The sequence below is a fragment of the Euprymna scolopes genome, chromosome 30 (assembly GCF_053919585.1).
Source record: "Euprymna scolopes isolate OS-2025 chromosome 30, ASM5391958v1, whole genome shotgun sequence".
Taxonomy (NCBI): Eukaryota; Metazoa; Mollusca; class Cephalopoda; order Sepiida; family Sepiolidae; genus Euprymna; species Euprymna scolopes.
This window is the reverse complement of record NC_136511.1, coordinates 24,709,508-24,728,073: the sequence shown is the minus strand read 5'-3', so window position 1 is coordinate 24,728,073 and position 18,566 is coordinate 24,709,508. Positions and strand designations below refer to the sequence as shown.

Genomic DNA, 18,566 nt, shown 5'->3' with positions numbered 1-18,566 from the left:
TATTTTGGACCATTTTCCAATTACGTGATTTCCTTGAATTTTACTTGTGCGAATGGTAATTCAATTAACTTTCTTGGAGTTATATTTTTGGATTTTACCGTCATTAGATTATTTACCTTTCACCAGACTATCCATTCACGTGTCATCACCTTTTTCTTCACCAGATTCCCTTTGCTTCACTTTTTGTTATCAAGTAAGATCTTTGACTTACTTGCAGTTTCATCAAATACTTTTGTATGCAAAATCCGATCTCGTATTTTTCTAATTCCTACCCTCTGATTGAAGGAAAGTATTACTTCGAAACTCCGCGGATTAAATGCTATCCACTTATCTAGTGTTTCCTTTTCAGATTAAATATGTTTTTAACTCATTTCAAAGTGTTTTCTAACATGTTTTATTAACTGTTTGCTCTTATTATAAGCTCGTTCTCCTATTTGGTTTTATCGAGCTTTTACATCTGGTTGAGATTACTTTATAAATATTCATTCTTTAATATTTATAATATACTTTAGTTTTACCATCTAGGATCATTTTGGTAAATTTAATTGTAATTTTTGTTTTACTTTATGCATATATATATATATATATATATATATATATATATATATATATATATATATATATATATATATATATATATATATTTAAAAATCATTTACAGAGAGAGTATGTCGCTCTATTACAACTTATCAATGTCGCTAGAGAGGCAAGTTAAGTTGAGATTAAAACTTGATTGTTTCTCCGATAATTTAGGCCTCTATCGCACTAACCATGATCGAGGAGATCTTAGTGATTATAAATAAAATATCAACTACCAACTGGGGCTCTATTCGTTTTCAGAATCAACTTTGAATTATCGCCAATTAATAGCAGTTCATTATTTCTATTACAACAGTGCTGTGAACAATAAAACATGAGCGGGGCAAACATAAATGCATTTTTTGTTTGACTCTTATTTCTATGCTGAAAAACCATCGTTGAACGATCCATCTGCAAAAAGTGGTGATAATGATTATAATGATAGTGATAATGATGATGAAGATGATGATGATGATGATGATGGTCACGATAAAGAAAATGATGACCACGATGATGACGATGATAATTATGATCAAAGAGACGATGATAATGACGATGACGACAATGCTTATGTTGATAATGATGATGATAATAATTATGACGACAACAATAATCATGATTGTTAGAAGGAAGACGATCACAGTAATAAAGATGACGATGACGATGATGAGAATGATAATTATGATGGTAATGATGATGACGATGAAGATGCTGCTGCTGCTGCTGATGATGATGATGATGAAGAGGAGGAGTGGGAGGTTGGTTGGTTGGTTGGTTGGTTGGTTGGTTGGTTGATTGTTTTTGTTTTACGGCATATCAACCCTTCTCGGGTTATTTAATGCCGAATCCAAAGATTTTGGAGAAAAATTTTTTGATAGAATATATTTGTTGTTTCCAAGTCGGTTTCTATTTAACCCATAGTTTGAACCCTAACAGGTACTACCACTCTGGGTCAGAGTGGACCTGGAAGCAATGGTAATTAAAGGGTGGCTCCACACCTCCCCAGGGCCAGGAGTGGGAGGAGAATAAAGATTATTACGATGTTTATGACAGTAACGATGATGATGATGATGATGATGATGATGATGATGATGATGATGATGATGATGATGATTCTTCTTCTCATTATTATTATTATTATTATTATTATCATTTCTTACATTTTTCCTTGCTACTTGGTAAATGATACCGGTGAAAGGAATCCGCATGTATCCACAACTTGAACTCTCAGATGACTCGGCATTCTGTTGACAATCATCAAAGTGAATCATGTTTCTTTCTCCAACTTCTGCGTAAGAACATTTTCTCGATATCCTTACGCGCTTACGGCCTGTAAAACGAGAGTGTTGATCCGTAAACAAATAAACAAAACGAAAACATCGCTTTTAAAGGAGATAATGTTTATAAAAATGGCAAATGTGTTCGGTAAAGAACATCGCAAAGACGTGTCGTATTCTACTTGGTGTCGTTAGTTGCGTTGCATCGTTTTATTGAGAACGCAACGGCACATGTGAGAAAAAATGGCGCTGAATAAAAAGCGAAAAAAAAAAACTCAGAAAGAATATAATCACAAAAACAAAATGGGGAAAGTTTCTATCTAGATTTCAGACGTAGTATTTAGATTTTTCAGAATACTGTTCTTAACTCGAGTGTTATTTTCACAATGTTTCCGTTGATGTAACCTCCGACTTTCTTCAATCTTATCTTGTCGGAGTCTGGAATCTTCCTGTAGAATTCGGGGTTCTACACGGGATTTTTACCGAGATTATTTAACCCAGGGGTGTAGCATGCCCTTGTTCCGTCAACACTGATCGGGTAGAAGTCATAAGTAATCTATAATTGTATGCTGAGTTTACCAGGTAGATTTCCGTGTTAAAGTGTCTATGGCCAATCTATAGCCTCCCTCCTCGCCAAACTTTCACGAGAAACACTCGTCTAGCTGAAAACGCTATCAATAATTGTCCCCGCTCCTTATTCGTTTCTAAACCTAAACCTAGATTCCATGAATAATGTTTATTGCTTAGAACTTCATACATTTGCGACTCTCTTCTATCTTCCTGCTTTCAGGTTGACTAAAATATGGTTGTCTTCAAGTCTAATGTAAAAAAGTTCTTGATGAGTCGTTTCCCTTAAGTAATTCAAGTTACCAAATTTCCACGACTAACAATTACAACGTCATTGTCCGATTGATCACTGTATACTTATTAGCTCTTATCCTCGAGTGTCCTTTGTGTCTTGATAAGTATGAACTCCTTTTTATTAAATAAAATAGGAAGGTCGAAGTTTACAACGGCCAAATCGTTGTGAAATAAATCCCAAGCTGCGAATAGTTGTCTGAAGAATCGAAATAATGCGTTTGAAATCTACATAGTTGGACGATTTAACCATCCTCATCTTAGAAATTCGGAAACATAGATTTCCGACGTCGTCATGATGAAGTTTTTGCGAATTTAATTAGCTGTAATCATAGCAATAAACATATCTGAAAATAAAAATAGTCCGTTCTTTTCAGGTCAATGAAGAACTAATTTTAGTTCGTTCATTATGTCGTTTTCAGAGCAAACTCTGTTCTTTTCAGGACTATTTATTTTTTACTTGATCAAACAATTTTGCAATTGGCATACGGCTTCCACTCCCCACCATATTCAACAAAGATGCAAACTGACGACACCCTTAACATTAACATTTTGTTATTCCGGCGACTGAACCAAATTATTATTATTGCATTCCATAAAATACTCGTGTTTGCCATATTTCTTTGTTCATTGTTCTCTTGTCTTTGAGGGGAGATAATTTTTCGATAAGACTGAGAAACTTCAAAATGCGCACATTTTTCTTAGATAATCTAATTAATTAAAACGGTTGTCTTGGTGGGGATCTCTTAAGGCATGTGAATCTTTCTTGTTATTGATACATATATAGACCGTACTATCTTGGGAGATTTCCTGACAGTTTACGTAAAACGCGCAACCAATGAAATCGCAACAGTTAAAGAAACAAAAATCCATACAAAATTTATTGGAAACACATTTGTTTGCTGTTATTTTACTGCGTGTTTTTAATAAATAGATTAATATTTATATTGAATTGAAGAAAATACATTTTAAAAAAATCATAAAAATGAGAAATTCATTTATAAATTAAGAAAATATCTTATCTGTTATTTGTAATCCAAGAAATATTTTTTCTTGAAACTTACCTTACAACGATTGTGTTTTTTTCTTGATTTGAATTTAGATTTTCTAAAAGTTTCGTAAAATTGTCCAATAATCTTTCATTCCATTTCCTCCGTGACAACCAAAAGGTTTTTTTTTTCATTTTTTAAAATTAATTTTTCATTAAATTATCTTCGCGATAACAAGTATAATTTGGTTTTATTAAAAAAATGACCAGCGTTTATGCGAAAAAAAAAATCACAACACTTTTGTTCGGTAAGTTCCGGAAGTTGTTTGTAAAATGCCCAGAAAATTTTTACTATAGTAATGTCCTTAATCAACGTAGGTACCGTGTTATTTTATGCTGAATTTATTTTTCGGCAAACGTGTTTATGTTTCAAGCTCTTTGCAGTTTGAAATATTTAGTAGAGTCGTTTTTAGATACGAAGAGTTTGTACACTCATTTTTTTTTTGTCGGTGGGGTGAGAAATCTTTTACTCATATCTGGAATACCGGCATGTGTTACCCTAATACTTTTGAATATTGCAGAGGTGGTCTTTTTGTTGCTTTGGTTGCTTTAAGATTTAGGCAGAAAGTAGCAGTTAAGAATCCGTTCTTGGCAATCAGTCCAAGTACGAGGCAAACAACTGGCCCAGTCCCTGTCGGACTGAGGTACGCGCCTGTGGATTATCAAGAGGCCCACCTTCCCAGGTTTTATCACTCGGCTTTCGGGTAGGTCAAGTTTATTGCTAGTTGCCTGATGTGCCGTAACAGGAGAATGCCGGCGGGGATGCCCAGCCAATTCTCTAAACAATATTGCCCTTTCTTAAAGGCGCTGGTTTGATATCCCTATTTTCCGACCTTGTGTCACATCTTGATGAAATGAGCAGCAATTCAATATCAACTGACGTGTATATCACTCGTGTGGATGTGGATCTGAAAGTAACTGTAAATCGGTAACGTGGACCTGAGAATAACTGTAAATAAATACAGACTCTATAAAATTATTGTATAAATAAAATAATACGCAAATAATAAAGCGGAATATTAAAACAATAAAGAAATATGAATAAATAATAACGCAGTATAAATAAAAAAAATAATGAAAAGAAATAAACAACAGAAAAGTGTATAAATATAATAAGACATGAGTCTTGCAAATAATACATAACATACGTATAAAATACGTTGATAAGCCAAATTACAACGTTATATTATATAAAATAAACAACTATTTTGTTTGTAATTACTATTTCGGCGAAATACGCCATCATCAGAATTTTATATTTGTCATTTTCTTTTTTCCTCGCCATGCAAGAATGCAGTTAGTAAAGAATTGTTGTTCGTCAGCTGTGATATTTTCTAATGCTGGAAGAGTACGCTTGCTATTAAAGTCAAAATTGTGCTTTCCGTGAAAATAGTAATGATCTATAATGAAATAATATTCTGTCTATAATATTAAGGGCAAAAATCTGTTTAAATGTGTTTATGTATGTATGTTTGTATGTCTGCGTAAAATTTTCGACAGAGGCGACAGATTATCACGCCATCGGTATCATTTTGAAGCTCACCCCTTCGGACGGCGATATCAGAAAATTGGAAAAAACATTAATTTTTTTTCACCCTCAATTTGGCACTTTTGTACAGGGAGGGTCGTATTTCTTCGCTGACATTTTTTTTGCCAGCCATTCAACCCTGGCTTCCACGACGTCGTATTAAAGCGTGTTTTTGACCACCCGTGACGTCACAATCACGGTGGGAACATCGGTAGGACAGTTGGGTTTTTTTTACACCTTCCTTCTTCTGGCATAATACGGGTTCGAGCCTTTTTACTACGATTTTTGTGTGTGTGCTCGCAAGTTTCTTTTTTTTAAACAACAAGTTTACACAAACTTTCACTTTCTTTTCCGCCTTCGACTCACAGGTTCGAGCTTGGCTGCCGACTACAAGTTTTTTTTTTAGTTTTTTTGTTCAACGCACACATTCAAACACACGGGCAACGCCGGGCACCCAAGCTAGTCGTTCGTAAACAAAAAATACAAGGCCCCTTCAATAAGTTTCTTAATTTTCTTCATATTGGCACTTTTATTGATAGTACGCGCATGAAACTCTAATCCCCTTCGAAGTAATCTCATCCAGCTGAAATACATGTGTTGCGCCCTTCCATCTGCGACAATCAGACTTTAATAAGGTGTGTTCTAATTCCTGCCATTGCTGTTTATTTGAAACTGAAATCATACAAATTAGTCAGTCATCTCATAAGCTGTATAGAAATAATATACTGAATTTTCAAGAGTCTACGACAATTTTAAATACTTGTACCAAAAAAGTCTGAAAACTTATTCAAGACACCTCGTAATAAAAGAGTACAAACGAAAATAATAAAGGGGTATAAATAACAATAAAGCGGTATAAATAAAGAACTAGATCAGCATAAATAAACCAGTATAAATAATTGGTTAATATTGTAACATTTTACATTCTTAAATCAACTTCACAAGATCAGATTGAACATTATTATTGTCATTTGTTTCTGGGATCAACAGATAATGCTGTATATAGTGTTGGAGACGCCCCTCCATGGGATTGATGGACTATCTCATGACATCACCCCCCCTGGTAACGAGTACCGGTGCACGGCAGTCAGAGATTGGCACGCGGCCAAGGAGGTCGTGTGCAATTGCCCTACATTTGAGGAATGGTATTGCTCAACCTGCTTTTGCCTGTAATATATGTGAATACATGTTCGTTCCTAAAAGTCTGGTGTTCCTTTCGTTTTATTACAATTGAATGCGATAACATATAGGTTGAGTTCGTATTTCATATTAAAACCTATAGAATTTCATAAGCATTTACAGGATGGCCCCAAAAAACGGGGCCAATTTTAATTAGGCCCCGTTTCTTAGTGTTTTGTCCGAATGAAATGAAACTTTGGTCATAACTAATTTATTATATTCAAAACATCACATCAAAACACTATGGTATTTGGCCTTTTTTCTCCGTTCTACAGCATATGTTCTAGATGGCCTCAATTTAGCTTTTTGAGGGGGGTCACCCTGTATAAGCTTGTTGACGGATGAAATCAAGCTATGGAGAACAAACATCGTTATTGTTATGAATAATACTTTTCAAAAACATTTTTTTCAAGATTATATTTTAAATCAATAATTCTTTGACACCAACCGGAAAAATAAACAGTGAAATTTGTATTATAAATGAATATAGCCATATATCAATATTCTAATTATGTTTTTAAATGAGTTAATTTTTTAAAACTCAAGTTCGAGATAAATATAACTGAAAAAAAGAGCCAACATTGTACTGTCACAAACTACTTAAAAAAACGAATGTAAAAAAATCTAATGAAAACGAATGTGGATGAATGTAAAAAAAATTGTCAGGAAAAGCCTTGCTGGTTGTTTGAATTTAATTTCAGTAGTAACAATCGATTTGTACGAATGAAGAACTACTTAAAATAAACACTTTCGAAGTTTGACATTCTGCACCTGTTAAACGGTAAATTGCAAATTGAATAAAAACTGTTATTTATTATTTTTTGTAATCTTTAATATACAAAAAAATGATTATATAAGTGATTAAACCATGTCTAAATAATTTTTCTCAAGTATATTCTTTGTTTATTTTTTTGTGTTTAACGAAACGAAGAAAATGAATAACATGGAGGGAGAGTCTGTTTATATTGCGCGCCAATGTTGCAAAATCTACGCGAAACTCCTGTTCTGATTAACTAATTAACTACTCTCAAGGGTGTCTCTTCTTATATATTCAGGTGTGGGTGGGGAGGCAAATTATGTCAACACACTGACCTGCCTCGTGACCTCTTCGGTGTAGTGTGTTTGTCGACCCGAGTATACGAGTTTAATATATGTAACCGGTAATTCTTTGACCTCTCTTAAGTTAACTTAAACACAAGCAAGTTGGTTCAAGCTAGTACCGCATTACCCGCGTGACTGACGCAGTTATGGACCTAATTGCTAATTGCTCATAGAGACCCAAGATGGAAACAAAGGGAGTGTAAATGGTCTCTATACCACACTAAAATACCGACGTGAGATCGGGCGAAGTTTCCATTTGCTTTTTATTCTATGCATGGAAAGAGGTCTGTGTTTACTCTAAGTGTTTTACGATTATATTACGCCAGTCTAAATCATGTAGAATATCTGCATGAATATAATTACACGTAATAGTTAACTAAATTTGATCATTCCATATAAAAAACGAAAATCCCCATCCGGAAACAATTTAAATAAATGTTTAAAAGAATACAAAAATTCGCTAAATCTGTTTGCAGATAAATTTAATTCCACGACCATATATAACAAAGTTGCATTTTCTTTTTAAATGAATAGAAAAATGTTTTTATATGGATATGGATACATGAAAAAAAACAAATTCATAGGAGTATATATATATAAGAACGTATGATTTATATTTAAATTTGTGCAGTAAAGATATAGAATTTTAAAACAAATATTATTATCTGATACAAGGAATACACGAAATTGTACGTTCTTTCCTTAATCCATGGATTTTCAATGCATGTCTCATCTCTTCAGAGGAAATGTCTTTAGCAAAATAATCATTACGGATAAACATAATTTTGCTTTTCCGCAGATATATTGAAAATTAATTAAAAACTATTCTTAATGGAACATAGAAAATTACATTATTTTAAGGTGCTGGGTATATATATATATATATATATATATATATATATATATATATATATATATATATGCGTATGTATATATGTATGTATGTATGTATATGTGTTTCTCTGTGTGTATTATTGTTATTTTTGTTGTTACAGGTATGGGCCAACGTTTCCAAGTTAACGTTTGCAGAAGTCAGCGACGACTCAGCAGATATCGTGATTAGCTTCGCTCAAGGAGCACATGGCGATGGTGTTCCGTTCGATGGGCCGGGTGGCACACTGGCACATGCGTACTTTCCCAAAACCAACGAAGACCCACTCGAAGGAGACGCACACTTTGATGAGGACGAAACGTGGATCGTGGACCACGATAAAAATGGTCAGTAAATATAAACCGATTACTTTTTATCATTAATAAATATGATTGTTCATATATATATATATATATATATATATATATATATATATATATGTATATATATATGAAATATATATATATATATATATGAAATATATATATATATATTTCATATATATATATATATATATTTCATATATATATATATATATATATATTTCATATATATATATATATATATATATATATATATAAATATATATATATTTATATATATATATATATTTCATATATATATATATATATATATATTTCATATATATATATATATACAAATATATATATATATATATATATTTCATATATATATATATATATATATATATATATATATATATATATATATATATATATATATAGGAAATTTATTACTGTGAGTCCAGAATTAGTTTACAAATTGTTTCAGCTAGAGGAAAATCCTCAAAGAGAGGAAAAAATCCAACTAGCATCGTCAGAATTCACAGATGGACTAAGTTATAAAGTCAAATAAGAATGGATAAATCATAGATAAAGGGGAGTTAGAAAAGAAGGGAGGAGTGGTGGGGAGAGGACGTTGGAGTTTAAAGTAGTAGGAGTGTATTAAAAAAAGAGAGGGGTTTATAATTAAATATTAATTATGTGTAAATTCTTATATACCTTTTTTTTTTTTAACGGTTTAAACTTAAAAGACGCTACTTTTTTTATTTGCTGTACACATTTATGCGTGTGCTTGTATTTGTGTGTTACTTATTAAAAATGTTGTGTTTTTTTTTCCTATTATTTAAGTTACTTACTGAAGCTTTCACCTATTTTATTTTATTTCATTAAAATAAACCTGTAACGTATAATTTCTACCTGCCCGGCTAATTTATTTATATATATATATATTATATTTAATTATATATATATCATTACACTATCAAAATAAACCTGTAAAGTATAATTCATTAACTTTTTTTCCTTTTCTTTTTCTTTCCATTTTATAAACAATAAATATCTTTCAATCTCTCCCCGCCCCGCTAAATTACTTTAAACCCCATTTTCAACCCCTTCACTAACTATAACTCTCCAACCTGTTGCCATGGCGATCCTTTAAATTAACTGTTACTTATGCCGTTATCAACTAAAGTAGCGTCTTTTAAGTTTAAACCGTTAAAAAAAAAAAAGGTATATAAGAATTTACACATAATTAATATTTAATTATAAACCCCTCTCTTTTTTTAATACACTCCTACTACTTTAAACTCCAACGTCCTCTCCCCACCACTCCTCCCTTCTTTTCTAACTCCCCTTTATCTATGATTTATCCATTCTTATTTGCCTTTATAACTTAGTCCATTTATGAATTCTGACGATGCTAGTTGGATTTTTTCCTCTCTTTGAGGATTTTCCTCTAGCTGAAACAATTTGTAAACTCATTCTGGACTCACAGTAATAAATTTCCTATATACTGTTCTGACTACACATTGAGCACTCTAGTCCGGTTTTTTCACCACTGGTAAATATATATATATATATATATATATATATATATATATATATATATATATATATATATATTTCATATAAGACAATCCCAGTCAAATAAAATTGTTCAATATACAAATGAATCAAAATTTAAATTTTATGATTTGAAAAAGATAGTTTTAAAATAAAGATTTTAATTTTTTTTGCATACGTATAACAATTTATTTAGGTCAGAGACCACTCGAGGATAACGGTTAATAGTGTATAGTATTCATTTTCACAATATAGTAATCTTTAGTAATGAAAATTCTGTAAATTTGTTAACTTAAGTGGAATGGCTCATCAAGAACTTGTTTACGTTGGAAATACAAGAAACGGAAGGCAATTCCACGAGCGTGCAGTTCTGAGAAAGACGCTTTGTTCATGGAATCTACGTTTAGGTTTAGGCACAGATAAAGAGTGCGGGGAATTATTGATAATGTTTTCAGCTAGACGAGTGTTTCTTGTGAAAGTTTAGCGAGGGCGGAATAGATTGAAGCTCAGTCGAGCACTTACCATGGAAATAACGATAAAGCAGAGACAAACACGTAAAGTCTCTTAGGTAAGATAGAGATTGTAGAGAAGAGAAACGGACATCTCCTACGAGGCTACGAAGTCTATTTTGAACTTTATCAAGGCAGGACAAGTCCTTTCTAGCAGCTACTGCCCAGATGTGGCAAAAATATTCTATCCTTGGACGTACCTGGCTTTTATATAGATAGAGAATTGCATCAGTAGTGAGATATCTACTGGATCGATAGAAGGATTCCGCCATTTTTCCAGTGGCCGTGGCAACAGATTTGATGTACCTGTTCCATTTAAGATCAGGAGTAAAATTCAAGACAGAAGCTTGTCAAAACTCGAGGCCTCCCTAAGACGAGAGACATTCATTTTAATTGATGCCAGATAGGGATCAAACGTTGATGATGTAAAGATAGAAGCTCGGTTTTAGATGCATTAAAAGTAACCAGACACTCCTTTCCCCATTTTACGACGTGCTCAAGATCAGAGGAGAAAGAATCGGAGAGAACTTGGTTGTTTACGGTGGTAGATGTACTACCATAGATTGGAGTGTGTCATCAGCATAAATTTTTACGAATGATGTAAGGATGTGAATTGGAAAATCATTAATGTAGATCGGGAAAAAGTTGGGCCCAGGATAAACCCCTGAAGGACTCCAGCATCAATACTGTGAGCTTCTGATTTTTGCCAATTAACTACGACTCTTATGAACCTATCGAAGATAAATGATTTAATAATTGAGAAGACATTTCCAGCTATACCATAGCTGGAGATCTTGTGCAGTAAGGTGTTTGATATGTCAAGAGCAATTGCCCTAGAAAGGTTGCCTCCGTCGAGAGATTCACTAATCCTATAAGATATAACTATAAGCACGTCTGCTATAGATCTAGCAGAACGGAAACCATATTGTGTGTCACTAAGAAGGTTATTTTTGCAAAGATGGTTGATTACTTCTATATTTAACACAGATTCCAGCAACTTAATCATGACACACAGAAGACTTATTGGCTTGTAGTTAGAGAGGGATGAACGATCACCTGAATTCTTAAATAAAGGGCATACTGATGAGAGTCTCCAGGGTGATGGGAAGCAATTTTCCTTAAGACAATGTTTAAACAGTTTTGTAAGTGTGGGCGCTAGTTCTGGTTGAACTTTTTTGAGTACGATTATTGTTTGAAAACAAAGAATACACTTGAATATATCTTAAACCAGAGTTTTCGATTCTTACTCATCTCCTCAGAGAAAAATATTAGTAAATGTTTTTATTGGTTTGCATCTGATTTGCTAAAAGCAATAAACATAGAAAATTTAAAGTTTTTAAAAACTTTTGGATATTAGACTAAGGGAAATGGACATTGAGGCAGAAAAGGGATATTGTACTTTAAATCCAAAATAAATGCTAAATGTTGAAATAGAAACTCTTAAAAGAGGTAAAGAGACTTTACTATTATACTACCAGGAATTTCCATTTCAAGATTTAGCATTCATTTTGGATTTAAAGTACAATATCCTATTTCAATTACGTTACCTAAATTTATATATATATATATATATATATATATATATATATATATATATATATTTAAAGTGATGATTGTGTAGTTTCAACGAGAGAAAAAATATATATTTAAAAGAGTGTAGCCATCAACAATTGTGTGTGTTTTCAGCCTTTTATCATTTTTTTTTATTTTACAATATTTTTATAACGCGTTTCAAGCTTTGTTTTGCTATCTTCAGATATTTTTTTTAAATGAGATATTGAAATGTAATTTTTATATAAAAAAAAAGCTGAACTTATGAGGGTGTGTCTGGTCACGAATAGGCTCCTATATGGTTGAATATTTTTAAAAAGCGATTACATATAATGATAGAAGATGTATCGAAAGACAGGAATGAGTATGTTTGATCTGGCATAATGATGATTCATTAAAACTGTGGAGTTTGCGTACGCGCTTGGTCCACAAAGTATGGAAATAAAAAATCAAAAAATTTTAAAAAAATCGTTTACAAGTGTGTTTTATATGGATGTACATAAGAATACTTTGATAAGTATGTTTTAACTTAAATAGGGATGGTATGATAACATTGTGGATCAGCGTTCGCGCCTAGCCTTTATAGAATGGAAATAGGCACAAACTTTAATAAAGACTTTTCATATCTATCTGTGCAAGTATATTTGATAATTATGTTTCAGTTTGAAGAAATATGGTATAATAAAATTATTGGGTGTTCGTTCGCGCCTGAACTCCATAGAATGGAAATATGTCACAAAGTTTAACAAGTTTTTTTTAATATAGTTCCAGAGAATATTGTGATAAGTGTTTCAGTGTGAACAGGTATGGTATAATAAATTATTGGGTTTATCTATTTTATTTTTACTTTCATCATATTTTGCTTTGGTTTTGATGTAGGTATTAAAAGAATTATATATATATAGTCACATACTTCAATACTTCACTGTTTCACAGCTCATCAGTGCGGCTAGGCAAGCAACTACCTCAAACCAGGATCGAAACCCGACCGCCAATGTGATCGTCGGAGCCTCAAACCGTTGCGCTCTACGGCTGCTGCTATATATATATTATCCTTAAAATTGAAACATATCAACAGAATCAAAATATCTATATAATAGATTAGAGCATTTGAAGAAATAGAAAGAATAGACTATGAAAATGAAATTGTTCCATCAAATTCAAGCAAGAAAATTAATATTAAAAATCCTTGATCATGGGGGGTCTCTTTCTTATCAGAGGATTAATATTAGTTGGTTGGTTGGTTGTTTTTGTTTTACGGCATATCAACCCTTTTCAGGTTATTTAATGCCGAACGAATTCGGTGATTTTGAAGAAATGTTTTTTAATAGAATATATTTGTTTTTTGCAAGTCTGTTTCTATTTAACCCATAGTTGCAACCCTAACAGGTACTACCACTCCGGGTCAGAGTGGACCTGGGAGCAATGGAAATTAAAGGGTGGCTCCACACTCCCCAGAGCACGCAAGCTGGGGCCTCACCATCGGATATAGTTTAAGGTCATATCCAGAACCCCCATTGAGGGACTTTTACCCTCTGCAGGAAGGGGTGGCAGTCGGCGTATTCTAATGCCCCACCGACAAGGCCGATAAATATTAGTATAAAAAACCCTCCATTTGTTAGTACATACTTGAATATATATATATTAAAAAATGTACTCTTTTGCGAGAAATAATAGTGATTTTTAACAGGATAATAAATTAACATCAATCATTCCAACAATAAATTGTAAATTCCTGAGAAAGTAATTCGTGAGGAAGAATCTAGAATCACAGCGCAAACAATCAAGTGTGAACTGCAGTGTTAAAAAAACAAACAAACAAACAAACAAATAATGAATTAAGCGGTATTCAATTCCTTCAATGAAGAGTAAGCTATTCCTGGTGTGAACGTTTTAGCGTAAAATTTGACCAGAATCTCAGGTTTTTAGTAACAGTTAACTATTTTTTTTTAGATAGATTGCCTTTACCTAGCATAGACTCTCTCCCCGCCCTATATCTAAATGGATGCCAGTAACAGTGGTTGTGGGGATTTTATCAGGAAGGGTTGCTTTGTTTTCATTATATTAAAAGATTCAGCTTTACCACCTCATACTTATGTACATATGTAAAAAAATCGTTGATGTGGAAAGATTATAGCGGCGAACTCGTGTAGATTATAAGCAAAGCTCCACTGAACTGCAGAAGTTTGACTACTTTACAATCTTAGCCATAGCAAAAGGGATAGTCGCGATTAATTCCTACTTTTGCCAAAGATATTGCCAATGAGAAATCAATGGTAAGCGGATGTTGCGATAACGCAATTTCTTTTACAAAGATTTATTTCCAGAATTGGAGAGTACTTGAAATCTGGGGAGACTTGTTGTCGCTCAGATTCCTTAGAACACCACAGGTTGTCCTCGAAAAGAAATTATTGATGATGGTCTGTGTGACTATTACTAGTGAGTAAATAATAATAATAATAATAATAATAATAATAATAATAATAATAATAATAATAATAATAATAGAAATTGTCTTGTCAGTCTGATTAAACCATTTATGGTGGCTTTTTTGTTATGTTTCCAACCTTTTCAATTACAATGGTAATCGCCTTGACTGTCATACAGTTCGAGGTGTTGATATTATATTATTATTGTTTCATAACTTTCTTAATTTTATGATGTTTTATTTTTGAATTTTTATTTTGAATTTTATTTTTTTTATTTTAATTTGTATTTTTATTTATTCTATTATTATTATTATTATTATTATTTTTTTATTGGCTCACATGGAGCTTTCATACAAGTCAACAAACGATCTGATTGGAAACTTGTGCTCTTCTCTGGAAGCTGAGTGACAACAAGTCTCCCCAGACGTCCAGCCCTCTCCACCTCCTTCGATAGCATTTGCAAATGAATTTGCATCATCGCAACAGCCGCTTACCGTTGATTTCTCGCTGGTAGTGGGCATTGGTTTATACTGGAATTTGAGTGGCACTCAGCCTCCCCAAGGTCCCAGTTCTCTTTGCGCTTGTCCAGTCTTGTTGGCGCTCGCTCCTCGGTCTTTCAGTCCTTATTGACACTTCTCGGCCCTTTGGTATCATTGGGGGGGGATCGGTGATGAAACAATGGGGGGATGCATGTTAGGGGCTTTAGAACTTGTAGATATGCAGTTTTGGTGTTCATTATTATTATTATTATTATTATTATTATTATTATTATTATTATTATTATTATTATTATTTAGCTTTAAAAGTACTTATTCTACAAACCGAAGAAATTATCAAGTTGAAAATGAAATATAGAATTGTGAGCTTTGTGATATGAACACAAAGAAATCAGTTCGAGTTGTTGCGTCCGTGACACACCTATCATTTCAAAGACGACTAAATACACGACATTCTTGTGTAGATGTATAAAGACATTTGAATCGATATTTTTTCAAAAGACATTTCGAGATTTTACGAGTCGAAATCAGACGCCGCCAGAAGGCATATAAGAATGGCGTTTCTTTACAAGTACAAATAATTTCAGCTTGTATCGATAAGTGAAGCCACGTTTAAGATTGACACTTGAGAACATTGCTTCACAGAGATAAGTTATTTGGACAGTTAATCTAAAAAAGATCTTTAAGGTAACGATTGATGTTTGGTTCGTAGGTGACAAGATCTGAAGTGTGCCTATATGAGTCCAATAATTTCCTCAAGAGGTTCTGGTGTGGACCAATCTATCTTGCGTACAACTTTTGTTGCAATACTCTCTCTGTCTCTGTCTGTCTCTCTTTCTTTCTCTCTCTCTCTCCATTTATATATATATATATATATGTGTGTGTGTGTGTGTGTGTGTGTGTGTGTGTGTGTGTGTGTGGTAACGAATAGACTCCTACATGGTTGACTATTTAAAAAAGCTGATTACATATAATACAGATTACATATAATAATAGAAATGTATCGAGACATAGGAATGGTTATGTTTGATCTGGCAGAACAGTGATTCATTAAAATTCTGGGGTTTGCGTTCGCGCCTGGTCCGCAAAGTATGGAAATAAAAAATGTAAAAATTTAAAAAATAAAGTTTACAAGTGTTTTTGATATAGATGTACATAATAATATTTTGATAAGGATGTTTTCATTCAAATAGGGATGGTATATTAAAATTGTGGGGGTCTGCGTTCGCGCTTGACCTCCATAGAATGGAAATAGGCAAACACTTTAATAAAGACTTTTCATATCTATCTGCGTAAATATATTTGATAATTATGTGTCAGTTTGAAGAAATATAGTATAATAAAATTATGGGGTGTTCGTTCGCACATGACCTCCATAGAATAGAAATATGTCACAAAGTTTAACAAGTTTTTTTTAATATAGATCCACAGAATATTGTGATAAGTGTTTCAGTGTGAACAGGTATGGTATAATAAATTATGGGGGTTATCTATTTAATTTTTACTTTCATCATATTTTGCTTTGATTTTGATAACCCCAAATTCAACCCAAATTTACAAGCCGTCCTTTTCATAACCTATCATACTTTCATAAATCCGAGTCCAATTTCTGTAGGCTATTTTTTAACCTAGTCAACGGCAGGTACTTTTGCTAGTATATATATATATATATATATATATATATATATATATATATATTTATATATATATATATTTATATATTTATATATATATATACATATATATATAAATATGTGTATATATAAATATACATATATACATACATATATATATGTTTATTTATATATATATATATATATATATATATTTAGTAATGTGATTGATAATTTAAAATTTAAAAATCAAATTATAATTAAATTAAAAATCCGTTTCATGAGAAGGAACAAAACAAAATCAATTATTTGTACGATCGTTTCGGAAAACAGTGTTTTTATTGTGGTAGATATCAAGTTACGGACAATAATAATTACATATAGTTTTTTAATAAACAAGGTTTCCTCGTCAGCAAATTGTGAAGGGTTTTTATTAAATTTAAAAGATACCATAAATAAACCTAGCATTAAAAGTAAGGCAGATGTATCTTTTAATTTTTCGTCTTTTGAAATCAGGAACTATGGTTAAAGTACTCATATAGATGTTTGCTATAACTTTTCACCTTATTCAATACATTTATATACAGTGTATTCAGTATAGGACTATATATATATATATATATATATATAGAGAGAGAGAGAGACAGACAGACAGACAGACAGACAGACAGACAGGCAGACAGACAGAAAAACAGAACGACAGACAGACAGACAGAGACAGATAGATAGATAGATAGAGAGATAAAGATAGATATATAAAGATATATATATATATATATATATATATATATATATATATATATATGTTTATTTAAATAGACATTCGGACAGATTAATTACGGCCACCGCTTCCGTAGTCAGGGGGTAGAACTGCCGACTGTCGTCACGACGGTTCTAGGTTCGATCCTCGGCTTGGGATAGGTGTTATTCTAGCGAATTGAAACAACGAAACAGGTCTGTATGTCGATGACTAAAATATATTTTATAAAGCCCCCCTCTTGGGTAGAGCACTATCGTAAATAATCTTACTCGCTACTTAATTTAGCTGAAAAAATGCGAAGCTCGCGGTTTGTTTACAAACAAACGTCTGAGCCCTTTACGAGTGGCGGACGGATGTTTATTTAAATAGACATTCGGACAGATTAATTACGGCCACCGCTTCCGTAGTCAGGGGGTAGAACTGCCGACTGTCATCACGACGGTTCTAGGTTCGATCCTCGGCTTGGGATAGGTGTTAGTCTAGCGGCACTGATGCGTTGTGAAACAACGAAACAGGTCTGTATGTCGATGACTAAAATATATTATATATATATATATATATATACGGCATTGTTATCATTTATCAAGCTTCGACACAAAATATTTAATCTGATATTTGTTTGTATTATTTTGATTTTTTCTGAAGATGTTGGCAGTGGCCGCGGTTTCTCTTTAATATAAGGACGAATAATATGTTTACACACGTAAATCATAATAATTCTTTATTTTTATTTTTACATTTACACTTTATGTAGACTATATAATATATATATATATATATATATATATATATTGGCAGCAAGTAATCATACAACCACGACTGACTCAACACTACAGAGTTATTCTTTTTTGCGATTTTTCTGAGTATCTTTTCCATTCGCCTAGCTGTTTTTTTTTCAGAT

At 32.4% G+C, this 18,566-nt stretch overlaps 1 protein-coding gene across 2 annotated transcripts in view; it reads left to right on the top strand.

The window, feature by feature from the left end:
- The window catches only part of LOC145254721 (interstitial collagenase-like), a 127,767-nt gene that overhangs the window by 65,140 nt on the left and 44,061 nt on the right, over positions 1–18,566 (top strand). For both annotated transcript variants that reach the window (XM_080113443.1, XM_080113444.1), the window contains one exon: positions 8,566–8,788. In XM_080113443.1, the coding sequence (XP_079969569.1) occupies positions 8,566–8,788 (223 nt within the window). The remainder of the gene's footprint in view (positions 1–8,565; positions 8,789–18,566) is intronic.